Genomic DNA, 24,227 nt, shown 5'->3' on the forward strand with positions numbered 1-24,227 from the left:
TTTCACCGTGTTAGCCAGGATGGTCTCGATCTCCTGAACTCGTGATCCGCCCGTCTCAGCCTCCCAAAGTGCTGGGATTACAGGCTTGAGCCACCGCGCCCGGCCTATCATGGACATTTCAAGAGGAGAGGTTACCTCAGAGAATAGTTGAGCTCAGCATTGCTATAGCCACGACAAGAGTCAACCCCTATTGCTATCAATTATGTATATTGATGGCTGGATACAGTGACTCACACCTGTAATCCCAGCACTTTGGGAGGCCGAGGAAGGAGGATCACTTGAGCTCAGGAGTTCAAGACCACCGTGGGGAACATAGTGAGACCCTCCCCCATTTCTACAAAAAATTGAAAAAGAAATTAGCTGGGCATGGTGGCAGGTACCTGTGATCCCAGCTACTCAGGGGGCTGGAGGATTGCTTGAGTCTGGGAGACTGAGGCTACAGTGGGGTATGATCACGCCACTGCACTCTAGCCTGGGGGACAGAGAGAGACCCTGTTGCAAGAAAAAAAAAAAAAGAAAAAGAGAAGAAACTGGCTGGAGTGATGGAGCAAGACCTAGAGTCCCTTCCAGGGCCAGATGGATCTCATAATTCCTAATGGGATAGGTGGAGGAAAGGTCTCGAAGGCGGGCAGAATATTAGATCTCCAAAGCTGTCCACATCCTAATTCCTGGAACCTGTGAATATGGTTCCTGACATAGCAAAAGGAACTTTGCGGATGGGATTAAATTAAGGATCTTGAGGCCAGGCTCAATGGCTCACACCGGTAATCCCAGCACTTTCGGAAGCTGAGGCAGGTGGATCACGAGGTCAAGAGTTCAAGACCAGCCTGGCCAAGATGGTGAAACCTCATTTCTACTAAAAATACAGAAAATTAGCTGGGCGTGGTGACGGGCACCTGTAATCCCAGCTACTCGGGAGGCTGAGGCAGGATAATGGCTTGAACCTGGGAGGCAGAGGTTGCAGTGAGCCGAGGTCACGCCATTGCACTCCAGCCTGGGCAACAAGAATGTAACTCTGTCTCAGAAACAATCAAGGCCACGTGCTGTGGCTGGTGGCTGTAATCCCAGCACTTTGGGAGGCCAAGGTGGGTGGATCATCTGAGGTGAGGAGTTCGAGACCAGCCTGGCCAACATGGCAAAATCCTGTTTCTACAAAAATTAGCCAAATGTGGTGGCAGGTGCCTGTAGTTCCAGCTACTCGAGAGGGGGAGGCCGGGAGGATTGCTTGAACCTGGCAGACAGAGGTTGCAGTGAGCTGAGACTGTGCCAGGCACTCCAGCCTGGGCAACAGAGTGAGACTCCATCTCAAAAAAAAAAAAAAAAAAAAAAAGATAGCAGTTTTAGTCTCTCTCTCTCTCTCTCTCTCTTCCTCTCTCTCTCTCTTTCTCTCTCTCTGTCTCTCCCTCTTTCTGTCTCTCTCTTCCCCTCTCTCTCTCTCTCTCTCCGTCTGTCTGTGTCTCTGCAAGATGTGGGAGGTAGCCAGCTGGGCTGCTATGGAAATCTGTCTCACTATTCCTAGGTGGGGACCTTGATTCATGTTCCAAGTCAGCAGCTAGACACTTTACTGTCCAGCCAACAATCAGAAATGAGGACTCCCAGGCAGGAATGAAAGACTCAGGCATTCTTCTAACAGTCTGGGTCATATCATTTTCTCCAAACACTCACACCAAAGCTGTCTTCTTTCAAGTTTTTGACCCAAGTGTCACATTTCTTTTCTTTTCTTTTCTTTTTTTTTTTTTTTTTTTTTTGAGACAAGGTCTCACTCTGTCACCCAGGCTGGAGGGCAGTGGCACAATTGTAGCTCACTGCAAACTCTGCCTCCCGGGTTCAAGTGATTCTCCTGCCTCAGCCTCCCGAGTAGTTGGGATTATAGGCACCCACCACCACGCCCGGCTAATTTTGCGTTTTTAGTAGAGATGGGGTTTCATCATGTTACCAGGCTGGTCTCGAACTCCTGACCTCAGGTGATCCACTGCCTCGGCCTCCCAAAGTGCTGGGATTACAGGCCTGAGCCACCCCGCCTGGTCAAGTGTTGTATTTCCAGAGAGGGCATTATCTATTTTTTTTTTTTTAAAAAGACTTTCCTTCGTTGTAATTTATCAGATAATCTGAAGTTAAACTGACAAACACGTGGGTATTGAGATGGATTCATCTGAAGTATTTTCTGTTTGTTTCATAGGCAGAAATCGTCGGGTCTTTAGGTGGAATCTTCCACTTATTTTCTTTGTCACAGGTGGGGATGCTTGTAGTGGATCAAGGGAAGGTAAGTAACTTTGCAGGGCAAAGAACTACCCAGAGGACCTTTGCCTAAGCCCAGGTTTTCGTTACAACTCACACATTCTTAAACATTTATTTATTTATTTTATTTTATTTATTTATTTATTTTTTGAAACGGAGTCTGGCTCTGTCGCCCAGGCTGGAGTGCAGTGGCACGATCTCAGCTCACTGCAAGCTCCACCTCCCAGGTTCATGCCATTCTCCTGCCTCAGCCTCCCAAGTAGCTGGGACTACAGGCGCCCGCCACCTTGCCCGGCTAGTTTTTTGTATTTTTTAGTAGAGACGGGGTTTCACCGTGTTAGCCAGGATGGTCTCGATCTCCTGACCTCGTGATCTGCCCGCCTCGGCCTCCCAAAGTGCTGGGATTACAGGCGTGAGCCACCGTGCCTGGCCAATAATATATTGTTGTTTAACCATTTTAAAATAGTATCATTTCTTTTTTTTATTTATGTGAGACTGATTCTCACCATGTCACCCAGGCTGGAGTGCAGTGGTGTCATCTGGGCTCACTGCAGCCTCCGCCTCCCAGGCTGAAGTGATTCTTGTGTTTCAGCCTCCCAAATAGCTGGGATTACAGGCGCCCGCCACCACGGCCAGGTAATTTTTTTTTTTTTTTTTTTGAGATGGAGTCGCGCTCTGTCCCCCAGGCTGGAGTGCAGTGGCACGATCTAGGCTCACTGCAAGCTCCGCCTCCGGGGTTCATGCCATTCTCCTGCCTCAGCCTCCCGAGTAGCTGGGACTACAGGCGCCCACCACCACGCCCGGCTAATTTTGTATATTTTTATAGAGACGGGGTTTCACCATGTTAGCCAGGATGGTCTCGATCTCCTGACCTCGTGATCCACCTGCCTTGGCCTCCCAAAGTGCTGGGATTACAGGCGTCAGCCACCGCGCCCAGCCAATTTTTGGTATTTTTAGTAGTGACAGGGTTTCACCATGTTGGCCAGGCTGGTCTCGAATTCCTGACCTCAAGTGACCCCCCCACACCCCCCGCCCCACCTTGGCCTCCCACAGTGCTGGGATTACAGGTGTGAGCCACTGCACCTGGCCCAATAGTACCATTTCAGTATGTTATCAATATAAACAACTAATGGATGAGATAGCTTACATTTTTCTGTACTAAATCTTCAAAATGAGGCCAGGTGCAGTGGCTCATGCCTGTAATCTTAGCACTTTGGAAGTCTGAGGCGGGCAGATCATTTGAGGTCAGGAGTTTGAAACCAGCCTGGCCAACATGGTGAAACCCCATCTCTACTAAAAACACAAAAAAATTAGCCCGGCATGGTGGCGGGCGCCTGTAATCACAGCTACTTGGGAGGCTGAGGCAGAAGAATCACTTGAACCTGGGAGATGGAGGTGGCAGTGAGCCGAGATCGTGCCAGTGCACTCCAGCCTGGGCAACAGAGCCAAATTCCATCTCAAAAATAAAATAAAATAAAATAAAATAAAATAAAATAAAATAAAATAAAATAAATCTTCAAAATGCATCGAGCATTTGACACTTAGAGTAATTCTCTATTCAGTGCTAAATTTTCAATGGTTAAACTGAAATGTAACCTTATCAAAACAATAAAGTTGTATTTAATAAAAATAAAAAAAGAAAGGCAGATCTGTGGCTTCTTTGCTTTCTTTTTTTTTTTTTTTTTTTTTTTGAGACGGAGTCTCGCTGTGTCTCCCAGGCTGGAGTGCAGTGGCGTGATCTCGGCTCACTGCAAGCTCCGCCTCCCGGGTTCACGCCATTCTCCTGCCTCAGCCTCCCAAGTAGCTGAGACTACAGGCGCCCGCCACCACGCCCGGCTAGTTTTTTGTATTTTTAGTAGAGACGGGGTTTCACCATGTTAGCCAGGATAGTCTTGATCTCCTGACCTCGTGATCCACCCGCCTCGGCCTCCCAAAGTGCTGGGATTACAGGCTTGAGCCACCGCGCCCGGCCGACTTCTTTGCTTTCTTTGCTGTCCCCTGCACCAGCTAGCCGGACTCCTCTTCCCTCATTAGGACTCAGTGGGACTCCACAGTAGGGTCTGGGGAGAGGCTGAAAGCTGTCTTTTTCTCCCAGGGCATGTTCAAGTACTCAGACCACCCCCTCAACCGGAGTTTGGGGCTGTCTTTTGACTATAACGGGACTCTCGACATCGTCATCGCCCCCGGCCAGAAAGGCATCCTGCTCCTGTGGTTTGAGAAGAGCCTGTTGTTTTCCCGTAATGCAGGTGAGCCCAGGGGCCCAGGGTGGGGCTGCTGCCCAGTGGCCTCCTCCAGAGGGGCCAGGTACAGCCTGGATAAAGGGAGGGGAAGGAGTGACCCCTCCACCACTTGATTTTTTTTTCCTCTTCCATGTTCCAAGTGGACCACAAGCCCATAATCACTCAGTGGATCTCTCTGCGTCCTCACCAGCTTCCGGGCTTGCAGGATACTTAGGGCCGGGTAGATAGTGACAACTGAAATAAGTGATGGTGACAAGAGTCTCCATCATGGAGGTTTATTCTGCCAGCTTTAGGGCACATCCCAGAAAAACGCCAGTCAGACACCTCTGAGGCTGCTTTTACAGAGTTTCAGGAGGCTTTGTATTTAACATTTCTTTTTCTTTTTCTTTTTCTTTTTTTGAGACACAGTCTCGCTCTGTTGCCCAGGCTGGAGTGCAGTGGCGCAATCTTGGCTCACTGCAAGCTCCGCCTCCTGGGTTCACGCCATTCTCCTGCCTCAGCCTCCCGAGTAGCTGGGACTACAGGCGCCTGCCACCTCGCCCGGCTAATTTTTTTTTTTTTGTATTTTTATTTTTCGTATTTTTAGTAGAGATGGGGTTTCACCATGTTAGCCAGGATGGTCTCGATCTCCTGACCTCGTGATCTGCCCGCCTTGGCCTCCCAAAGTGCTGGGATTACAGGCGTGAGCCACCGCGCCCGGGACTACAGGTGCACCACCATGCATAACTAACTTATTTTTTGTAGAGATGGGGTTTCACCTTGTTGCCCAGGCTGGTCCCAAACTCCTGGGCTCAAGCTATCCTCCAGCCTCAGCCTCCCAAAGTGCTGGGATTACAGATGAGAGCCACCAAGCCCGATCTGTTTTATTCCTTATAGTGGTCACCTGTATTAGAAGACATTCCGTTGTGTTCAAGCCACTGGTTGACAAAAAACTCAATGGCCCTCCCTCTGAGCTTGCTGATAGAGAAGACTAATGGGGGTCGGGTTTTCTTTTTTCTTTTCTTTTTTTTTTTTTTTTTTTTTTTTTGAGACGGAGTCTCGCTCTGTCGCCCAGGCTGGAGTGCAGTGGCTGGATCTCAGCTCACTGCAAGCTCCGCTTCCCGGGTTTACGCCATTCTCCTGCCTCAGCCTCCCGAGTAGCTGGGACTACAGGCGCCCGCCACCTCGCCCGGCTGGTTTTTTGTATTTTTAGTAGAGACGGGGTTTCACCATGTTAGCCAGGATGGTCTCGATCTCCTGACCTTGTGATCCGCCCATCTCGGCCTCCCAAAGCGCTGGGATTACAGGCTTGAGCCACCGCGCCCGGCCTTCTTTTTTCTTTTCTTTTCTCTTCTTTCTTTTTTTTTTTTTTTGAGATGGAGTCTGGCTCTGTCACCCAGGCTGGAGTGCAGTGGCGCGATCTCGGCTCACTGCAACCTCCACCTTCTGGGTTCAAGCGATTCTCCTGCCTCAGTCTCCCAAGTAGCTGGGATTACAGGTGCGTGCAACCATGCTCGGTTAATTTTTGTATTTTTAGTAGAGACAAGGTTTTGCCACGTTGGCCAGGCTGATCTCGAACTCCTGATGTCAAGTCAAGTGATCTGCCCATCTCAGCCTCCCAAAGTACTGGGATTACAGGCATGCACCCCTACGCCTGGCAGAAGGGTTGGGTTTTCTTAAACCAAAGCACATTCCTTGTCATGCTTAACAAAATTGTGTTTCAGTGCTGTGTTTTCCTTGATTCATTCTCCTTTGAATAGCAAACCTCTCAAAAGCTATAAGGAACATCAAAGAGCCACTGGCCGGGTGGGCTGGGTGGTGGCACGGGTAGCTGGGGTCGCAGTAGTAGACATCCCCTTTCCCATGATGCACACGGGGCCTCATGCACCTGTCCTGTTACCTCCTAGGTCAGCTTGTCGACACCGTCCGGGTGAAAAAAGGAGAACAGACCTTGTTTACTTCCATTTTTGAAGCCCAGATCACCATCCACAACATTGCTGTCAGTGCGTACTTGACCCACTGGTAGCCTAGAGATATTTAGACCTGGCTTATTAACCATAGGCCTGCCAGACACAACCCAGCCAAAACATGAAATCAGCCGGGCGCGGTGGCTCATGCCTGTAATCCCAGCACTTTGGGAGGTTGAGGCGGGCAGATCACCTGAGGTCAGGAGTTCGAGACCAGCCTGGCCAACATGGCGAAACCCCCCCCCTCTACTAAAAATACAAAAATAAGCCAGGTGCGGTGGCGGGGGACTGTAATCCCAGCTACTTAGGAGGCTGAGGAAGGAAGAATCGCTGGAACCCGGGAGGTGAAGGTTGCAGTGAGCAGATCGCACCATTGCACTCCAGCCTGGGCAACAGAGTGAGACTCCAAAAAAAAAAAAAAAAAAAAAAAGCTTCAACTCTTTATTTTTTCATATTGCTTGGCTTTTCCACATGAACTTTGTGATTATAAACCAGAAAATAGCTGTCATATTATTTTTTTCTTTTTTCTTTTTCTTTTCCTTTCCTTTTTTTTTTTTTTTTTTTTGAGACAGAGTTTCAATCTTGTTGCCGAGGCTGGAGTACAGTGGTACGATCTCTGCTCAGTGTAACCTCTGCCTCCCTCGTTAAGTGATTCTCCTGCCTCAGCCTCCTGAGTAGCTGGGACTACAGGCACACACCACCGTGCCCGGCTCATTTTTGTATTTTTAGTAGAGAAGAGGATTCACCATGTTGTTGGCCAGGCTGATCTCGAACTTTGGGCCTCAAGTGATCCACCCCCTCGGCCTGGCAAAGTGCTAGAATTATAGGCGTGAGCCATTGCACCCAGCCATACTTATCTTTTGGTCCACAGAAATGACCAGCATTTCAATTTTCATTTGGTCTTGTTTTGTTTTTCCTAGATGAAAACGAACTGGCAGTTATAACTCGGGAGGATAATTTGTATTATGGCAATCTGGGCATCGTGCCAAGTTCCATAATCAAAGTAGGTAAAAAGAAAGTGGGGTTACGGGCTGGGCGCGGTGGTGCACCCCTGTAATCCCAGCACTTTGGGAGGTTGAGGTGGGAGGATCATCTGAGGTCAGGAGTTCAAGACCAGCCTGGCCAACGTGGTGAAACCCCGTCTCTACCAAAAATACAAAAATTAGCTGGGAGTGGTGGTGGGTGCCCGTAATCCTAGCTACTCGGGAGGCTGAGGCAGGAGAATTGCTTGAGCCCGGAAGGCAGAGTAAGACTCTGTCTTAACAACAATCAAAAAGAAAGTGGGGTTACAAATTAGTTGGTAAGGAATAATGGTCTTGTTCACAAACTTCTGAACCTCTATTCGAAGACTAGAAATCACTCTAGTTAGCAAAATAATAATACCAACAACAACAGCTAAAAGGGGAAGAGTTTTCAAAATACGACAGGTGCTGGTCTAGGCACTTTCGTGTATTACATTATTTAACCTTGACCATCATCTTAGGAGTAGCTCCTCATGTCGTCCCTATTTGACAGATGGAAAAACTGAGGCACAGAGTCCTAAGTCATCTGTCCCGGCTCAAAGTGGTATTAAGTGGTGGCACAGGTGTCATCTGACATCCTCTTGTGCATTATGCCCATCTAATTTTTTGTTTTTTTTGAGATGAAGTCTCACTCTGTCACCTAGCCTGGAATGCCGTGGCACAATCTCGGCTCACTACAACCTCCACCTCTCAGATTCAAGCAATTCTTCTGCCTCAGCCTCCCCAGTAGCTGGGATTACAGGCTCACGCCACCACACCAGGCTAATTTTTGTAGTTTTAGTGGAATCAGGGCTTCACCATGTTGTCCAGGCTGGTCTTCAACTCCTGACCTCAGGTGATCCACCGGCCTAGGCCTCCCAAAGTGCTGGGATTACAGTCGTGAGCCACTGTGCCCGGCCACTGTGCCTATCTAATTGTATTTCCAAAAGAAAAGAAAAAAATTAAAAAATTGTATTTCCATCCTCACAGTAACTCCGTGAAGGAGATAATGTCATCCCCCATTTACAAATGAGAAAACAAAAGCTCCAGCTTTTTTTTTTTTTTTTTTCTTTCTCTTTTGAGACAGTGTCTCACTTCGAAACCCAGGCTGGAGTGCAGTGGTGTGATACTGGCTCACTGCAGTCTTGACCTCCAGGGCTCAGGTGATCCTCCCACTTCAGCCTCCCGAGTAGCTAGGACTACCAGACTTGGATCATTTTTGGAATTTTTTTTTGTAGAGATGGGGTCTTGCTTTGTTGTCCAGGCTTCCTTCGAACTCCTGGGCTCAAGCAATCCTCCCACCTCGGCCTCCCAAAGTGCTGGGATTACAGGCGTGGTTGCTGCAGCTTCTTTCTTTCCCAAGGCCACATAAGTTGTTAGTGACTGAGCCGAAAGAGTCTCCCAGGTCTACTGACTTCTACCTCAGTGTTTTTCCAGCTAGACTACAGCCTACAGCCACTATAATTCCTGGAAGTTTAAAGAAGGTAAATTCTTTTTTTGAGATGGAGTCTTGGTCTGTCGCCCAGGCTGGAGTGCAGTGGCCGGATCTCGGCTCACTGCAAGCTCCGCCTCCCGGGTTTACGCCATTCTCCTGCCTCAGCCTCCCGAGTAGCTGGGACTACAGGCGCCCGCCACCTCGCCTGGCTAGTTTTTTTCGTAATTTTTAGTAGAGATGGGGTTTCACCGTGTTAGCCAGGATGGTCTCGATCTCCTGACCTCGTGATCCGCCCGTCTCGGCCTCCCAAAGTGCTAGGATTACAGGCTTGAGCCACCGTGCCCGGCCCAACTCTGTTTCTTAAAAATAATAATAATAATAAAACTAACAAAAATTTAAAATAAAAGAATTAGGCCGGGCGCGGTGGCTCAAGCCTGTAATCCCAGCACTTTGGGAGGCCGAGACGGGCGGATCACGAGGTCAGGAGATCGAGACCATCCTGGCTAACTCGGTGAAACCCCGTCTCTACTAAAAAAATACAAAAAACTAGCCAGGCGAGATGGCGGGCGCCTGTAGTCCCAGCTACTTGGGGGGCTGAGGCAGGAGAATGGCGTGAACCCAGGAGGCGGAGCTTGCAGTGAGCTGAGATCCGGCCACTGCACTCCAGCCTGGGCCACAGAGCCAGACTCCGTCTCAAAAAAAAAAAAAAAAAAAAAAAAAAAAAGAATTATTTTGGCCAGGCACAGTGGCTCCTTCCTGCAATCCCGGTACTTTGGTTCCAGGAGTTCATGACCAGCGTGGGCAACATAGTGAGATTCTGTCTTTACTAAAAATATGAAAATTAGCTGGGCGTGGTGGTGCATGTCTGTAGTCCCAGCTACTTGTGAGGCAGGAGAATGGCTTGAACCTGGGAGGTGGAGGTTACAGTGAGCCAAGATCGCACCACTGCACTCCAGCCTGGGCGACAGAGTGAGACTCCATCTCAAAAAAAGAATTTACCTTCTTTAAATCTGCATCATGACTGGGCGCGGTGACTCACGCCTGTAATCCCAGCACTTTGGGAGGCCGAGGCGGGTAGATCACGAGGTCAGGAATTCAAGACCAGCCTTACCAACATGGTGAAACCTGTTTCTACTAAAAATACAAAAACTAGCTGGGCGTGGTGGCGTGCGACTATAATCCCAGCAACTCAGGGGAATCTCTTGAACCTGGGTGGCGGAGGTTGCAGTGGGCTGAGATCGCGCCATTGCACTCCAGCCTAGGCGACAGAGCAAGATTCCGTCTCAAAAAATTTAAATCTGCAGAAAAACAATGAGAATGATTGGATCTCAGGAATCATTTTCTTCTTAGTTTGCACACCAACACATCTGGTCAGAAGACGCAGCCCTGATGTTCAGGAGCTCAGGGATTCTGGAAATACTGACCCCACTGCGTGACACAGCTTTTGCAGCTTTTGATTTCCAGAAGTGCCTCCTGAATATCCAGGCAATTCTCATGGACCCTGATCTTCACGTTGGAAGATGCAATGTAGGTGATCCTAACTGTTTAGATCAATGTTCGATGCACTGTTTAAAAAAGACAAATTCAACCTGGGCATGGTGGTGCATGCCTGTAGCCCCAGTTGCTCGGGAGGCTGAGGCTGGAGGGTTGCTTGAGGCCAGGAGTTCAAGACCAGCCTGGGCAACATAGACCCACTTCTAAAACAAAAAAAAAGTTTTTTTAAAGCTGGGCGTTGGTCAGGTACGGTGGGAGACTTTGGAGACTGAGTCTTTGGGAGGCCGAGGCGGGCGGATCATTTGAGGTCAGGAGTTCTAGACCAGCCTGGCCAACATGGTGACACCCCATCTCTACTAAAAATACAAAAATTAGCTGGGTGTGGTGGCAGGTGCCTGTCACTCCACCTACTCAGCATGCTGAGGCATGAGAATCTCGTTAACCTCAGAGGCAGAGGTTGCAATGAGCCGAGACCACACCACTGCACTCTAGCCTGGGTGACAGAGCAAGACTTCGTCTCAAAAAAAAAAAAAAAAAAAAAAAAAAGTTGGGCGTGGTAGTGTGTACTCTCAGCTACTTGGGAGGCTGAGGTGTGAGGATCACTTGAGCCCAGGAATTAGAGGCTGCAGTGAGCTATGATGGAGTCACTGCACTCCAGCCTGGGTGACAAAATGAGACCCCCAATTTCTAAAAAACTAATATAAAAAAGAGAAATTAACAAAATAAGAGAGACAACAAGATAGTATTCATCACTAGTAAGAGATAGATCACATCACCCACTGAACCTTGCCAACGCGATCAAACTCCAGTCTGATGGGGTGAGCATCACTCCAGCTGCCAATTTGCCAGAAATACAAAAGACAGAGGAAAGGGTTCACCTGCACCAGGGAAATCCAGACTTTGAGAAATGCTACAGGCCCAACAGCTTGGGGGCTTGCTTCCAAAATCCGTGGAAAGGAAAAGGGGTCTGGGCATGGTGGCTCAAGCCTGTAATCCTAACACTTTGGGAGGCCGAGGCGGGCAGGTCACGTGAGGTCAGGGGTTCGAGACCAGCCTGGCCAACATGGTGAAACCCCGTCTCTACTAAAAATACAAAAATTAGACGGGCGTGGTGGCACATGCTTGTAATCCCAGCTACTCAGGAGGCTGAGGCAGGAGAATCACTTGAACCTGGGAGGCAGAGGTTGCAGTGAGCCGAAACTGCACCACTGCACTCCAGCCTGGGTGATAGAGTGAGACTCCATGTCAAAAAAAAAAAAAATATATATATATATATATATACATATATATATAGTTTTGTGGCAGAGACAGGAGTCTCCCTGTGTTGTCCAGGTTGGTCTCAAACCCCTGAACTTAAGTGATCCTCTGCACCTCAGGATTACAGCTGTGAGCCACTAAACCCAGCCAACGAACCCGTAGATTGAGAGAGGATTAAAAGACATACCCGTGTTGGGAAATGGACAAGACTGTTATGGTCTGGAGATGCATACTGGGGCGGCTCTACTCTAAAGAAACAGAAAGAAACCGGGCACGGTGGCTCACGCTTATAACCCCAAGCACTTTGGGAGGCCGAGACGAGAGGATTGCTTGTGCCCAGGAGTTTGGGACCAGCCTGGCAACATAGTAAGACCTTGCCTCTACCAAAAAAAAAAAAAAAATTAAATTAGCCAGGCATGGTGGCACACACCTGTCGTCCCGGCTACTCGGGAGGCTGAGGGAAGAGGATTGCTTGATCCTGGGAGGTCAAGGCTGCAGTGAGCCATGATCAAACCACTGCACTGCAGCCTGGGCGACAGAGCGAGATCCTATCTCAAAAAAAAAAAAAAAAGAAAAGAAAAAAAGCAAAAGCAAAAAAAAAAAAAAAGAAAAAGCAAAGCAAAAAAAAAAAAAAAAAAAGCAATTACTGCGAATGTCAGGGTTGGCGGATACTTCTGGAGAGAAGGGAGGGCTGGCATTGTGCCCAACTTGAGCCCTTTCTGGAAATAAAGAGTCTAGTGGGGAAGCCAGAGGCACAAGTGGAGATTCAGGCGGCAGCACCAGGAGGGTCCTTTCCTCCTTCCCACCTCCTTGCCCTTTCTTTCTGGGAACAGGAGCATGATTGTCTTTCTTCTTTGCCTTCCTAACTAGATAGAGTTTCTGAAAGGAGAATTTACATACAGGATGTATACCATTGACATGCACAGCCAGCTGGAACTGACTGCTTTGTTGATACCCCAGCCAGGCACATCCCTGATTCCTCTGGTAAGTACATCTCGATGTTTCTGCTATCGGGATTCTCAGCCACATGCCCGGTGCCCACTCCCAGATTCTGGAAATCCCTTGGCATCCCCCACAAGGAGAGACGCTACTCAGGCACTCACGATTCTGCATAGAAATTGTCTCTGTGTCTTTTTTTTTTTTTTTGAGACAGGACCTCACTTTGTCCATTAAGCTGGAGTGCAGTAGCGTGATCTCGGCTCACTGCAACCTCTGCCTCTCAGGCTCAAGCAATACTCCTGCCTCAGCCTCACGAGTAGCTGGGATTACCGGCATGTGCCACCACACCTGGTGAATTTTGTATTTTTAGTGGAGATGGGGTTTCCCCATGTTGGCCAGGCTGGTCTTGAACTCCTGGTCTCAGGTGATCTGCTCACCTCAGACTCCCAAAGTGCTGGGATTACAGGCATGAGCCACCATGTCCAGCCATTTCTATGTGTCTTCCCCCTTGACCAGCCTCTGCATGTCTGGGCATGATGAGGTTGTGGCTGTGCGGCTGGCTGCCTGGCCTCTCTTGTGCCGTCTCTGTGCCTCCTCCATCCTTCTCAGCTGCTCATAAATTCATTTTCTATTCTTGACTTTTCTTTTTCTTTCTTTCTTTCTTTTTTTTTTTTTTTTTTGAGATAGAGTTTTGCTCTGTTGCCCAAGCTGGAGTGCAGTGGCACGATCTCGGCTCACTGCAACCTCTGCCTCCCAGGTTCAAGCGATTCTCCAGCCTCAGCCTCCCAAGTAGCTGGGATTATAGGTGCATGCCACCATGACTGACTGAGTTTTGTATTTTTAGTAAGAGGGGGTTTTGCCATGTTGGTCAGACTTGTCTCGAACTCCTGACCTCATGATCCACCCACCTCGGACTCCCAAAGTGCTGGGATTACAGGCATGAGCCATCACGCCGGCCTCATTTTCTTAACTCAGCCTGTTGCTCAGGCTTCTCTTGCTAGCAGCTAAGAGCCCTGACCCCATGGCCTTCCCCCACCCAGCAGGAAGTGCTTGGATGTTTCTAGATCCAAAATCCAAGTGTCTAAGCCTAGACATTAGTTGCAAGTACAGATGGTCCTACAATTTTTTGACTTTACAATGGCACAAAACTGATTACATTCAGTAGGAACTGTGCTTCCAGTACTGATACAAACTTTCTGTTTTTCACTGTTAGTATTCAGTAAGTTACATGAGGACCAGGCACAGCAGCTCACGCTGGTAATTTCAGTACTGCAGGAGGCTGAGGTGGGAGGATCGCTTGAACCCAGGAGCTCAAGACTAGCCTGGGCAACATAGTGAGACCCTGTCTCTACAAAAAAAATTAAAATTATGAGCTGGGTGTGGTGGCGCATGCCTGTAATCCCAGCTACTCGGGAGGCTGAGGCAGGAGAATCACTTGAACCCTGGAGGCAGAGGTTATGGTGAGCTGAGGTCACGCCATTGCACTCCAGCCTGAGCAACAAGAGTGAAACTCTGTCTCAAAATAAATAAATAAATAAATAAATAAATAAATAAATAAATAAAAATAAATAAAAATTAGCCAGGTGTAGTGGCATGCACCTGTAGTCTCACCTACTTGGGAGGCTGAGGCAGGAGGATCACTTGAGCCCAGGAGGCTGAGGCTGCAGTGAGCTATAATCATGCCATTGCACTCCAGCCTGGGTAAGAGGGCAAGACCTCATCTCTTAAAAAATAAAAAATTTGTCCAGGTGTGGTGGCTCACACCTGTAATCCCAGCACTTTGGAAGGCCAAGGCGGGCAGATTGCCTGAGGCCAGGAGTTCAAGACCGGCCTGGCCAACAGCCGGGTGTGACGGCGGGCACCTGTAGTCCCAGCTACTCAAGAGGCTAAGGCAGGAGAATCACTTGAATCTGGGAGGTGAAGGTTGCAGTGAGCTGAGACCACGCTTCTCCACTCCAGCCTAGGCGACAGAGTGAGACTCCGTCTCAAAAAAATAAATAAAAATAAATAAATATAAATTTTAAAAAGTTAAAAGGAGGTAAATTATTGCTTCATGAGGACAGAGTTTCTGTTTGGGGTGACGAGAAAGTTTTGGAAACAGATGGTGGTGATGGTTGCACAATATTGTGACTCTACCCAATGCCATTGAATTGTACAGTTAAAGGTGGGTAAATTCATCCAAATGTGTTATCTATTTCTACAAACATTCAGGAAGGCTGGACCCCTGAAATGTCAACGTCGTGATCCAGGGGGTGGAAGGGCGAGGGGGTTTTGTTCTCCTTTTGGTATTGCTTGGTTTGTTCTCAACTTAAAGTAGTCTGGGTTAACTTCCAATGCTTGGTAGGTTAGATCTATTAAATGTATTTTCAAGCTGGGCATGGTGGCTCACACCTGTAATCCCAACACTTTGGGAGGCCGAGGTGGGCAGATTGCCTAAGCTCAGGAGTTTGAGACCAGCCTGTGCAACATGGTAAAACCTCGTCTCTACTAAAAATACAAAAATTAGCTGGGTGTGGTAGCGTGCTTGTAATCCCAGCTACTCGGGAGGCTAATCCACGAGAATCGCTCAAACCCAGGAGGCAGAGGTTGCCGTGAGCTGAGATCAGACCACTGCACTGCAGCCTGGGTGACAGAGTGAGACTCTGCCTCCGAAAAAAAATAAAAATAAATAAATAGGCCGGGTGCAGTGGCTCATGCCTGTAATCCCAGCACTTTAGGAGGCTGACACAGGTATATCATCTGAGGTCAGGAGTTTGAGACCAGCCTGGCCAACATGGTGAAACCCCGTCTCTACTAAAAATACAAAAATTAGCTGGGTGGCCGGGCGCGGTGGCTCACGCCTGTAATCCCAGCTCTCAGGGAGGCAGAGGCGGGAGGATAGCTTGAGCCCAGGAGTTCGAGACCTGCCTGGGTAATATAGCGAGACCCCGTTCTCCACAAAAAGGAAAAAAAAAAAAAAAAAAAAAGACAAAAAAAAAAAAAAAATTAGCTGGGTGTGTTGGCGCATGCCTGTGATCCCAACTACTTGGGAGGCTGAGGTAGAAGAATCACTGGAACCTGCGAGGCAGAGGTTTCAGTGAGCTGAGTTTGCACGACTGCACTCCAGCCTGGGTGACAGAGTGACTCCATCTCAAAAATAAATAAATAAATAAATAATAAAATAATAAATAAATAAATAAATGCATTTTCAACTTCTTCTTCTTCTTCTTTTTTTGAGACAGAGTTTCGCTCTTGTTACCCAGGCTGGAGTACAATGGCGTGATCTCAGCTCACCGCAACCTCCGCCTCCTGGGTTCAAGGGATTCTCTTGCCTCGGGCTCCCTAGTAGCTGGGATTACAGGCATGTGCCACTATGCCCGGCTAATTTTGTACTTTTAGTAGAGATGGGGTTTCTCCGTGTTGGTCAGGCTGGTCTCAAACTCCCGACCTCAGGTGATCCACCTGCCTCGGCCTCCCAAAGTGCTGGAAGTACAGGCGTGAGCCACCGTGCCTGGCCAACTTTTTTTTTTTTGTAGAGACGGGATCTTGCTGTGTTGCCCAGGCTGGTCTTGAACTCCTGGGCTCAAGCGGTCTTCCCACCTTGGTCTCCCAAAGTGCTGGGATTACAGGCATTAGCCACTGTGCCCGGTCCTGGTTTTTCATCTGAAGGTGTGTTGGGGACACTGCGGGGGTTTGTCACCCCATCTTGCTTGCTGGCTCCGTACAGCCTGAGCTTCTCTGCTCCCACTCCCAGGTGATGGTGAGCAACCCCCACTCCCTGGGGTTCCAGGCCACCTTCTATGAGAGCGGTTACACGTCAGACGGGAACACTAAGTACAAACTGGTGAGCCGCATCCCCACCAAACCCCGTCGCCTGTCCCTTGAGGGGCCCCCCTCTTCCTCCTTCCCTTATCAGCATAAAAAGCTGAGGAGTTTCCAGGGTACATAGCCCCTGGCTGTGCCCCGGGATGGGAAGATGATCAGGCAGCCGTCACCCACACGCTTGGCCTCATTAAAGTGTCACACCGGAGAGACCCGGATGGCATGACAGGGAGGAGCCTAACGCAGCCCGAGGAGGGTGGCCGGAGATCTGAGTTAGCTGGGTAAACTGAAGCATGAGGCTTGAGTCGGGGCAGTTTCCACAGGGCAGGGGCCTGACCAGGTGCAAGTCGGTGACGGCAAACTCCTTTGATCAGGTTCTTCACGTCACATCTAGGTGAGTGAGGAAAACGATCGCTCCTCACTACGGGTCCCCAGAACTCAGGGAGCACGGGAATGGGCGCCATCATATTGGGGCCGTTGTTTCTGTGAACTTCCAGAAGGCTTTCACAGGCGCTGGGATTAGAACAGAGCACGGCTTGGCTGGGCGCAGTGGCTCATGCCTGGAATCCCAGCACTTTGGGAGGCCAAAGCGGGTGGATCACTGGAGGTCAGGAGTTTGAGACCAGCCTGGCCAACGTGGTGAAACCCTGTGTCTACTAAAAATACAAAAAAAAAAAAAAAAAAAATAGCCGGGCGTGGTGGTGGGCGCCTGTAGTCCCAGCTATGCAGGAGGCTGAGGCAGGAGAATGGCGTGAACCTGGGAGGCGGAGCTTGCAGTGAGCCGAGGTCGCGCCACTGCACTCCAGCCTGGGCGACAGAGCGAGACTCCATCTCAAGAAACAGGAAAAAAAAAAAGGCAAAAATTAGCCAGGCATGGCAACGCTCACCTGTAGTCCCAGCTACTTGGGAGGATGAGGCAGGAGAATCCCTTGAACCTGGGAGGCGGAGCTTGCAGTGAGCCAAGATGGTGCTACTGCACTCCAGCCTGGGCAACAGAGAGAGACTCCATCTCAAAAAAAAAAAAAAAAAAGAACAGAGTGGGACTAAGAGGCTTCCAGGTTTGTCTCCTCACGTCCCCTCCAACACCCCATCTCTCCCAATGTCCTGAGTTGGGGGATGCCCGTGGTGTTCCACAGATGTGCTTGGGATTTTCTCTCTTGACCCCACAGGATATTTACTTAAAACAGCAGCAGCACTGGGGCAGGACCGACTTCAACTTCACTTCCAGGTATGTTGTCTCCCCGCAGAGGTGGGGACCGGGCTGCCTACAGGGGATCCCTTAGCAGGAGCGAACAGAAGCAGGGCTGAGATCAGACCCCCAGCTTTAGAACAATAAAACAAGGTGATTAAAACACTTCACAAGAGCCGGGCGTGGTGGCTCACGCCTGGAATCCCAGCACTTTGGGAGGCCAAGGTGGGTGGATCCCCTGAGGTCAGGAGTTGGAAACCAGCCTAGCCAACATGGTGAAACCCCATCTCTACTAGAAAATACAAAAAAAAAAAATAGCTAGGTGTAGTGGCAGGCACCTCTAATTTCAGCTACTCGGGAGGCTGAGGCAGGAGAACTGCTTGAACCCAGGAGGCGGAGGTTGCAGTGAGCCGAGATCATGCCGTTGCACTCTAGCCTAGGCGACAAGAGTGAAACTCTGTCTCAAAAAAAAAAAAAAAGAGCCAAGTGTAGTGGTGGGCACCTGTAATCCTAGCTACTCAGGAGGCTGAGGCATGAGAATGGCTTGAACCCAGGAGGCGGAGGTTGCAGTGAGCCGAGATGGTACCACTGCACTCCAGCCTGGGCAACACAGTGAGACTCCATCTCAAAAACAACAACAAAACAACAACAAAAACACTTTACGAATGGCGGTCCCTCAAAACACTGAAACATGGAATTACCATTTGCTCCAACAAACCCACTGCCATCCATCCAAAAGAATAGAAAGCAGGGGCCGGGCGCGGTGGCTCACACCGGTAATCCCAACACCTTGGGAGGCCACGGTAGGCAGATCACGAGGTCAGGAGTTCGAGACCAGCCTGGCCAACATGGTGAAACCCATCTTTACTAAAAATACAAAAATTAGCTGGGCAAGGTGGTGTGTGCCTGTAATCCCAGCTATTCAGGAGGCTTTGGCAGAACTGCTTGAACCCAGGAGGCAGAGCTTGCAGTGAGCCGAGATTGTAGCTGGGACTACAGGTGTGTGCCACCACGCCTGGCTTTTTTTTTTTTTTTTTTTTTTTTGTATTTTTAATAGAAATAGAGTTTCACAATAGTAGCCAGACTGGTCTTGAACTCTTTTTTTTTTTTTTTTTTTTTTTTTTGAGATGGAGTCTCGCTCTGTCGCCCAGGCCGGAGTGCAGTGGTGTAATCTCAGCTCACTGCAAGCTCCGCCTCCCGGGTTTACGCCATTCTTCTGCCTCAGCCTCCCGAATAGCTGGGACTACAGGCACCACCACGCCCGGCTAATTTTGTTTTGTATTTTTAGTAGAGACGGGGTTTCACCATGTTAGTGAGGATGGTCTCGATCTCCTGACCTCGTGATCTGCCCGCCTCGGCCTCCCAAAGTGCTGGGATTACAGGCGTGAACCACCGCACCCGGCCCATACCTTTTTTTTTTTTTTTTGAGACACAGTTTCACTCTGTCGCCTAGGCTAGAGTGCAGCAGTGTGATCACCGGTCACTGCAACCTTCACTTCCTGAGTTCAAGCCATTCTTTTGCCTTGGCCTCCCAAGTAGCTGGGGTTACAGACACATGCCACCATGCCTGGCTAATTTTCTTTTTTTTTTTTTTTTGAGACGGAGTCTCGCTCTGTCGCCGGGGCTGGAGCGCAGTGGCCGGATCTCAGCTCACTGCAAGCTCCGCCTCCCGGGTTTACGCCATTCTCCTGCCTCAGCCTCCTGTGTAGCTGGGACTACAGGCGCCCGCCACCTCGCCCGGCTAGTTTTTTGTATTTTTTTAGTAGAGACGGGGTTTCACCGTGTTCGCCAGGATGGTCTCGATCTCCTGACCTCGTGATCCGCCCGTCTCGGCCTCCCAAAGTGCTGGGATTACAGGCTTGAGCCACCGCGCCCGGCCTTTTTTTTTTTTTTTTTTTTTTGAGACAGAGTCTCGCTTAGTCGCCCAGGCTGGAGTGCAATGGCACGATCTCGGCTCACTGCAAGCTCCGCCTCCCGGGTTCACGCCATTCTTCTGCCTCAGCCTCCCGAGTAGCTGGGACTACAGGCGCCCGCCGCCTCGCCCGGCTAATTTTTTGCATTTTTAGTAGAGGCGGGGTTTCACCGTGTTAGCCAGGATGGTCTCGATCTCCTGACCTCGTGATCCGCCCGCCTCGGCCTCCCAAAGTGCTGGGATTACAGGTGTGAGCCACCGCGCCCGGCCGCCTGGCTAATTTTTGTATTAGTAATAGAGACAGGGTTTCGCCATGTTGGCCAGGCTGGTCTCGAACTCCTTACCTTAGGTGATCCACCTACCTCGGCCTCCCAAAGTTCTGAGATTACAGGCATGAGCCACCGAGGCCAGTCCCATACACTTTTAAACTATCAGATATTGTGAGAATTCACTGACTATCACAAGAACATCAAGGGGGAAACTATCTCCATGATCCAATCACCTCCCATCAGGTCCCTCCCCTGACATGTGAGGATTACAATTTAAGATGAGATTTGGGTGGGGACATAGAACCAAACCGTATCAGATGGATAAATGGGTAGATAGATGAGTGGATAGATGGATAGAGAGATGGATGGATGGTTGGCTGGAGGGGTGGATGGATGGATGGATGGATGGATGAATGGATGGATGGATGGATGGATGGATAGATGGATGAGTGAATGGATGAATGGATGGGTGGGTGGATGGAATGGATAGATAGATAAATGGGTAGATAGATGAGTGGTTGGATAGAGAGATGGATGGGTGGATGGATGGATGGATAGATGGGTGGGTGGAATGAATGGATGGAAGGATGGATGAGATGGATGGATGGGTGGATGGATGGATGCATAAATGGATAGATGGATGAGTGAATGGATGGATGGATGGATGGATGGGTGGGTGGATGGAATGGATGGATAAATGGGTAGATGGATGAGTGGATGGATAGAGAGATGGATGGGTGGGTGGATGGATAGAGAGATGGATGGGTGGATGGATGGATGAGTGGGTGGATGGAATGGATGGATAAATGGGTAGATGGATGAGTGGATGGGTAGAGAGATGGAAGGGTGGATAGGTTGATGGATGGACGAATGGGTGGGTGGAATGAATGGATGGATGAGATGGATGGATGGATGGATGAATGGATGTATGGGTGGAATGAATGGATGGATGAGATGGATTGATGTATGGATGGATGGATGGACGAATGGGTGGGTGGAATGAATGGATGGAAAGATGGATGAGATGGATTGATGGATGCATGGGTGATTGAATGGATGAAAGGATGAATGAAATGCAGCCGTGTTGTTTATAAGGGTGCTGTTCTTTAATAACACAGGTTCCATTGCCTTGCAGCTTAAAGAGAGCCACCATGTCTACCTTAACTGTGGACATAGCAAACAAGGAAATTTCATGTGTGGATATCAAGCCACTGGTAGGTGCCAAATCTTTGCTGTCCCATATTTGGTGTCATACGTGTTAAAGACGCATGGAAGCTGGCCCTGAGGTTGCAGTGAGCAGAGATAGTGCCACTGCACTCCAACCTGGGTGCAACAGAGTGAGACTCTGCCTCAAAAAATAAAAAAAAATTAAAAATAATAATAAACATTCATGGCATAAAAAAATGTATGGCTGCATGCTTCCACACAGATGAACCTCGAGGAGATCCCACACGGTGAGAGAAGCCAGGCACGAAAGGACAAATCCTGTGTGATTCCACTGTTAGGAGGTCCCTAGAGTCATCAGATTCATAGAGACAGAAAGTAGGATTGGGGGTGTCAGGGGCTGGGGAAGGGGGTGATTGAGGCAGTTGAATACAGGCAGTCACCCTGTTGGCCAGGCTGGTCTCGAACTTTTGATCTCAGGTGATCTGCCCGCCTCAGTCTCCCAAAGTGCTGGGATTACAGGCGTGAGCCACTGCGCCTGGTGAATTTGTTTATTTTTAGTAGAGATGGAGTTTCACCCACGTTGGCCAGGCTGGTCTTGAACTCCCTTTTTTTTTTTTTTTTTTTTTTGACATGGAGTCTTGCTCTGTCGCCCAGACTAGAGTACAGTGGCACAATCTCGGCTCACTATAACCTCCATCTCCCAGATTCAAGCAATTCTCCTAACTTCACCCTGCCGAGTAGCGGGGAGGTTTTTGTTATATTTTTAGTAGAAATGGGGTTTCACCATAGTAGCCAGGCTGGTCTTGAACTCTTGACCTCAGGTGATGTGCCCGTCTTGGCCTCCGAGCCACCACGCCCAGCTAATTTTTGTATTTTTAGAAGAAACTGGTTTTCACCATGTTAGCCAGGCTGGTCTCGAACTCCTAATCTTAAGTGATCTGCCCGCCTTGGCCTCTCAAATTGCTGGGATGACAGGCATGAGCCACTGTGCCCAACCTGGTCTTGAACTCTTGGTCTTGTGATCCTCCTGCCTCAGCCTCCCAAAGTGCTGGGATTACAGGTCTGAACTCCTACACCTGACCAGTTTTTTTTTTTTTTTTTTTTTTTTAATGAATCTTGCATTCTGTTCTAAGGTAAATCCATGTTTGTCTTGCTTTTTGGTTTGCTTTATTTATTTATTTATTTCTGAGACAGAGTTTCACTCTTGTTGCCCAGGCTGGAGTGCAGTGGCATGATCTCGGCTCACTGTAACCTCCACCTCCTGGGTTCAAGCAATTCTGCTTCAGCCTCCCAAGTAGCTGGGATTACAGGAAAGCCCCACCACGCCTGGCTAATTTTTTGTATTTTTAATAGAGCTGGGATTTCACCACATTGGCCAGGCTGGTCTTGAACTCCTGACCTCAGGCAATTTGCCCACCTTGGCCTCCCAAAGTGCTGGGATTACAGGTGTGAGCCACAGCGCCTGGCTGTTTTTTATTTTTAGATACAGGGTCTCACTCTGTCTCCCAGGCTGAAGCACAGTAGCACAATCAAGGCTTACTGCAGCCTCAACCTTCTGGGCTCAAGCGATGTTCCTGCCGCAGCCTCCCAAGTAGCTGGGATTACAGGCGTGCACCACCATGCCCGGCTAAGTTTTATTTTTCATAGAGACAAGGTGTCACTATGTTGCCCAGACTGGTCTCTAACTCCTGGCCTCAAGCAATCCTACTGCCTCAGCCTCTCAAAGTGCTGGGATTACAGGCGTGAGCCACTGCGCCTGGCCCGTGTTTGTCTTAATACAAAACAGCTTTCAAATACCAGAAGTCCTTTGGTCCTGTGGCTTTTAGACTCCATTGTATAACTCTGAGGGTGCCATGCAGCACTGCAGTTTGAGAAGCATGTCCCTAAGGCTGTAAAGTAACCCCCAATCACTCTTTCTATCTTCTTTCTCCTTTTTGTTTATTCATTCCAGGCCATTGATTCATTCATTCATTCATTCATTCATTCATTCATTCATACATGCATGCATGCATTTTTTTTTTCCCCATGCTCTCTGTGTACCAAGGATTGTGCTGGGCTCATAAATTAGTTCTGGGCCTGGCACAGTGGCTCACATCTGTATTCCTAGCACTCTGGGAGGCCCAGGCAGGTGGATCACCTGAGGTCAAGAGTTGGAGACCAGCCTGGCCAACATGATGAAACCCCGTCTCTACTAAAAATACAACAATTAGCCGGGCATGGTGGCAGGCACCTGTAATCCCAGCTACTTGGGAAGCTGAGGCAGGAGAATCCCTTGAATGCAGGGGGAGGATGTTGCAGTGAGCTGAGATTGGGCCACTGCACTCCAGCCTGGGTGACAGAGCAAAAACTCCGTCTCAAAAAAAAAAAACAATTAATTAAAAGAAAAAGTTGGCCAGGCTCAGTGGCTCATACCTGTAAAACCAGCACACTGGGAGGCCGAGACGGGGAGATCATGAGGTCAGGAGATCGAGACCATTCTGGCTAACACGGTGAAACCCCGTCTCTACTAAAAAAAAATTTAAAAAATAGCCGGGTGTGGTGGTGGGCACCTGTAGTCCCAGATGCTTGGGAGGCTGAGGCAAGAGAATGGCACGAACCCAGGAGGCGGAGCTTGCAGTGAGCTGAGATCGCACCACTGTACTCCAGCCTGGGCGACAGAGTGAGACTCTGTCTCAAAAAAAATAAAAATAAAAGAAGAAAAAGAAAAAGTTAATTCTGTTCTCTGTGAAGCCACTAACAGCTCGTCAGGTGACACCGGGAGTTTAGTTAGCCCTACCCCAGGCTCTCAGAGCTTAAGCTCTGCGGGGCCAGCTGCAGTTACAGTGCATCCCAGGCATCCAAGGACACGCTATTGGAATCCAGGCCACATGGTTTCCAAACCGTTTCCATGGGAGTGTGTCCCTGTATAGGATTCACTGCGTCTGGGTGACCCTCACTGACCTGGGTCCACATTTCTGTCTCCTCTGCAGTCGACACTGATTTCAGTTGGCTGTGATCTGGATAAAAAGATCGTCATCCAGAAGTAAGTATGCTGAGGCCAGGTGCCGTGTCTCACGGCTGTGATCCCAGCACTTTGGGAGGCCAAGGTGGGCAGATCACTTGAGGTCAGGAGTTCAAGACCAGCCTGGCCAACATGGCGAAACCCCGTCTCTACTGAAAAAAAAAAAAAAATTATGCGTGGTGGCAGGCCTGCAATCTCACCTACTTGGGAGGCTGAGGCTGGAGGATCACTTGAACCTGGGAGGTGGAGGCTGCAGTGAGCTGAGATTGAGCCACTGTGCTCTGCACTCCAGCCTGGGTAACACAGTAAGACTCTTGTCTCGAAAAACAAACAAACAA

General features: G+C 49.2%; 1 protein-coding gene across 1 annotated transcript in view; it reads left to right on the top strand.

Annotated features, from left to right (window-relative positions):
• Positions 1-24,227, top strand: part of CATSPERD (cation channel sperm associated auxiliary subunit delta) — a 58,847-nt gene that overhangs the window by 19,076 nt on the left and 15,544 nt on the right. The window contains exons 8-17 of the mRNA XM_005587651.3: positions 2,180-2,263; positions 4,334-4,484; positions 6,365-6,460; positions 7,345-7,427; positions 10,211-10,387; positions 12,482-12,595; positions 16,284-16,373; positions 17,521-17,579; positions 20,857-20,935; positions 23,858-23,910. Coding sequence (XP_005587708.3) covers positions 2,180-2,263; positions 4,334-4,484; positions 6,365-6,460; positions 7,345-7,427; positions 10,211-10,387; positions 12,482-12,595; positions 16,284-16,373; positions 17,521-17,579; positions 20,857-20,935; positions 23,858-23,910 — 986 coding nt within the window. The remainder of the gene's footprint in view (positions 1-2,179; positions 2,264-4,333; positions 4,485-6,364; positions 6,461-7,344; positions 7,428-10,210; positions 10,388-12,481; positions 12,596-16,283; positions 16,374-17,520; positions 17,580-20,856; positions 20,936-23,857; positions 23,911-24,227) is intronic.

This window comes from Macaca fascicularis, chromosome 19, assembly GCF_037993035.2.
Source record: "Macaca fascicularis isolate 582-1 chromosome 19, T2T-MFA8v1.1".
Lineage (NCBI taxonomy): Eukaryota > Metazoa > Chordata > Mammalia > Primates > Cercopithecidae > Macaca > Macaca fascicularis.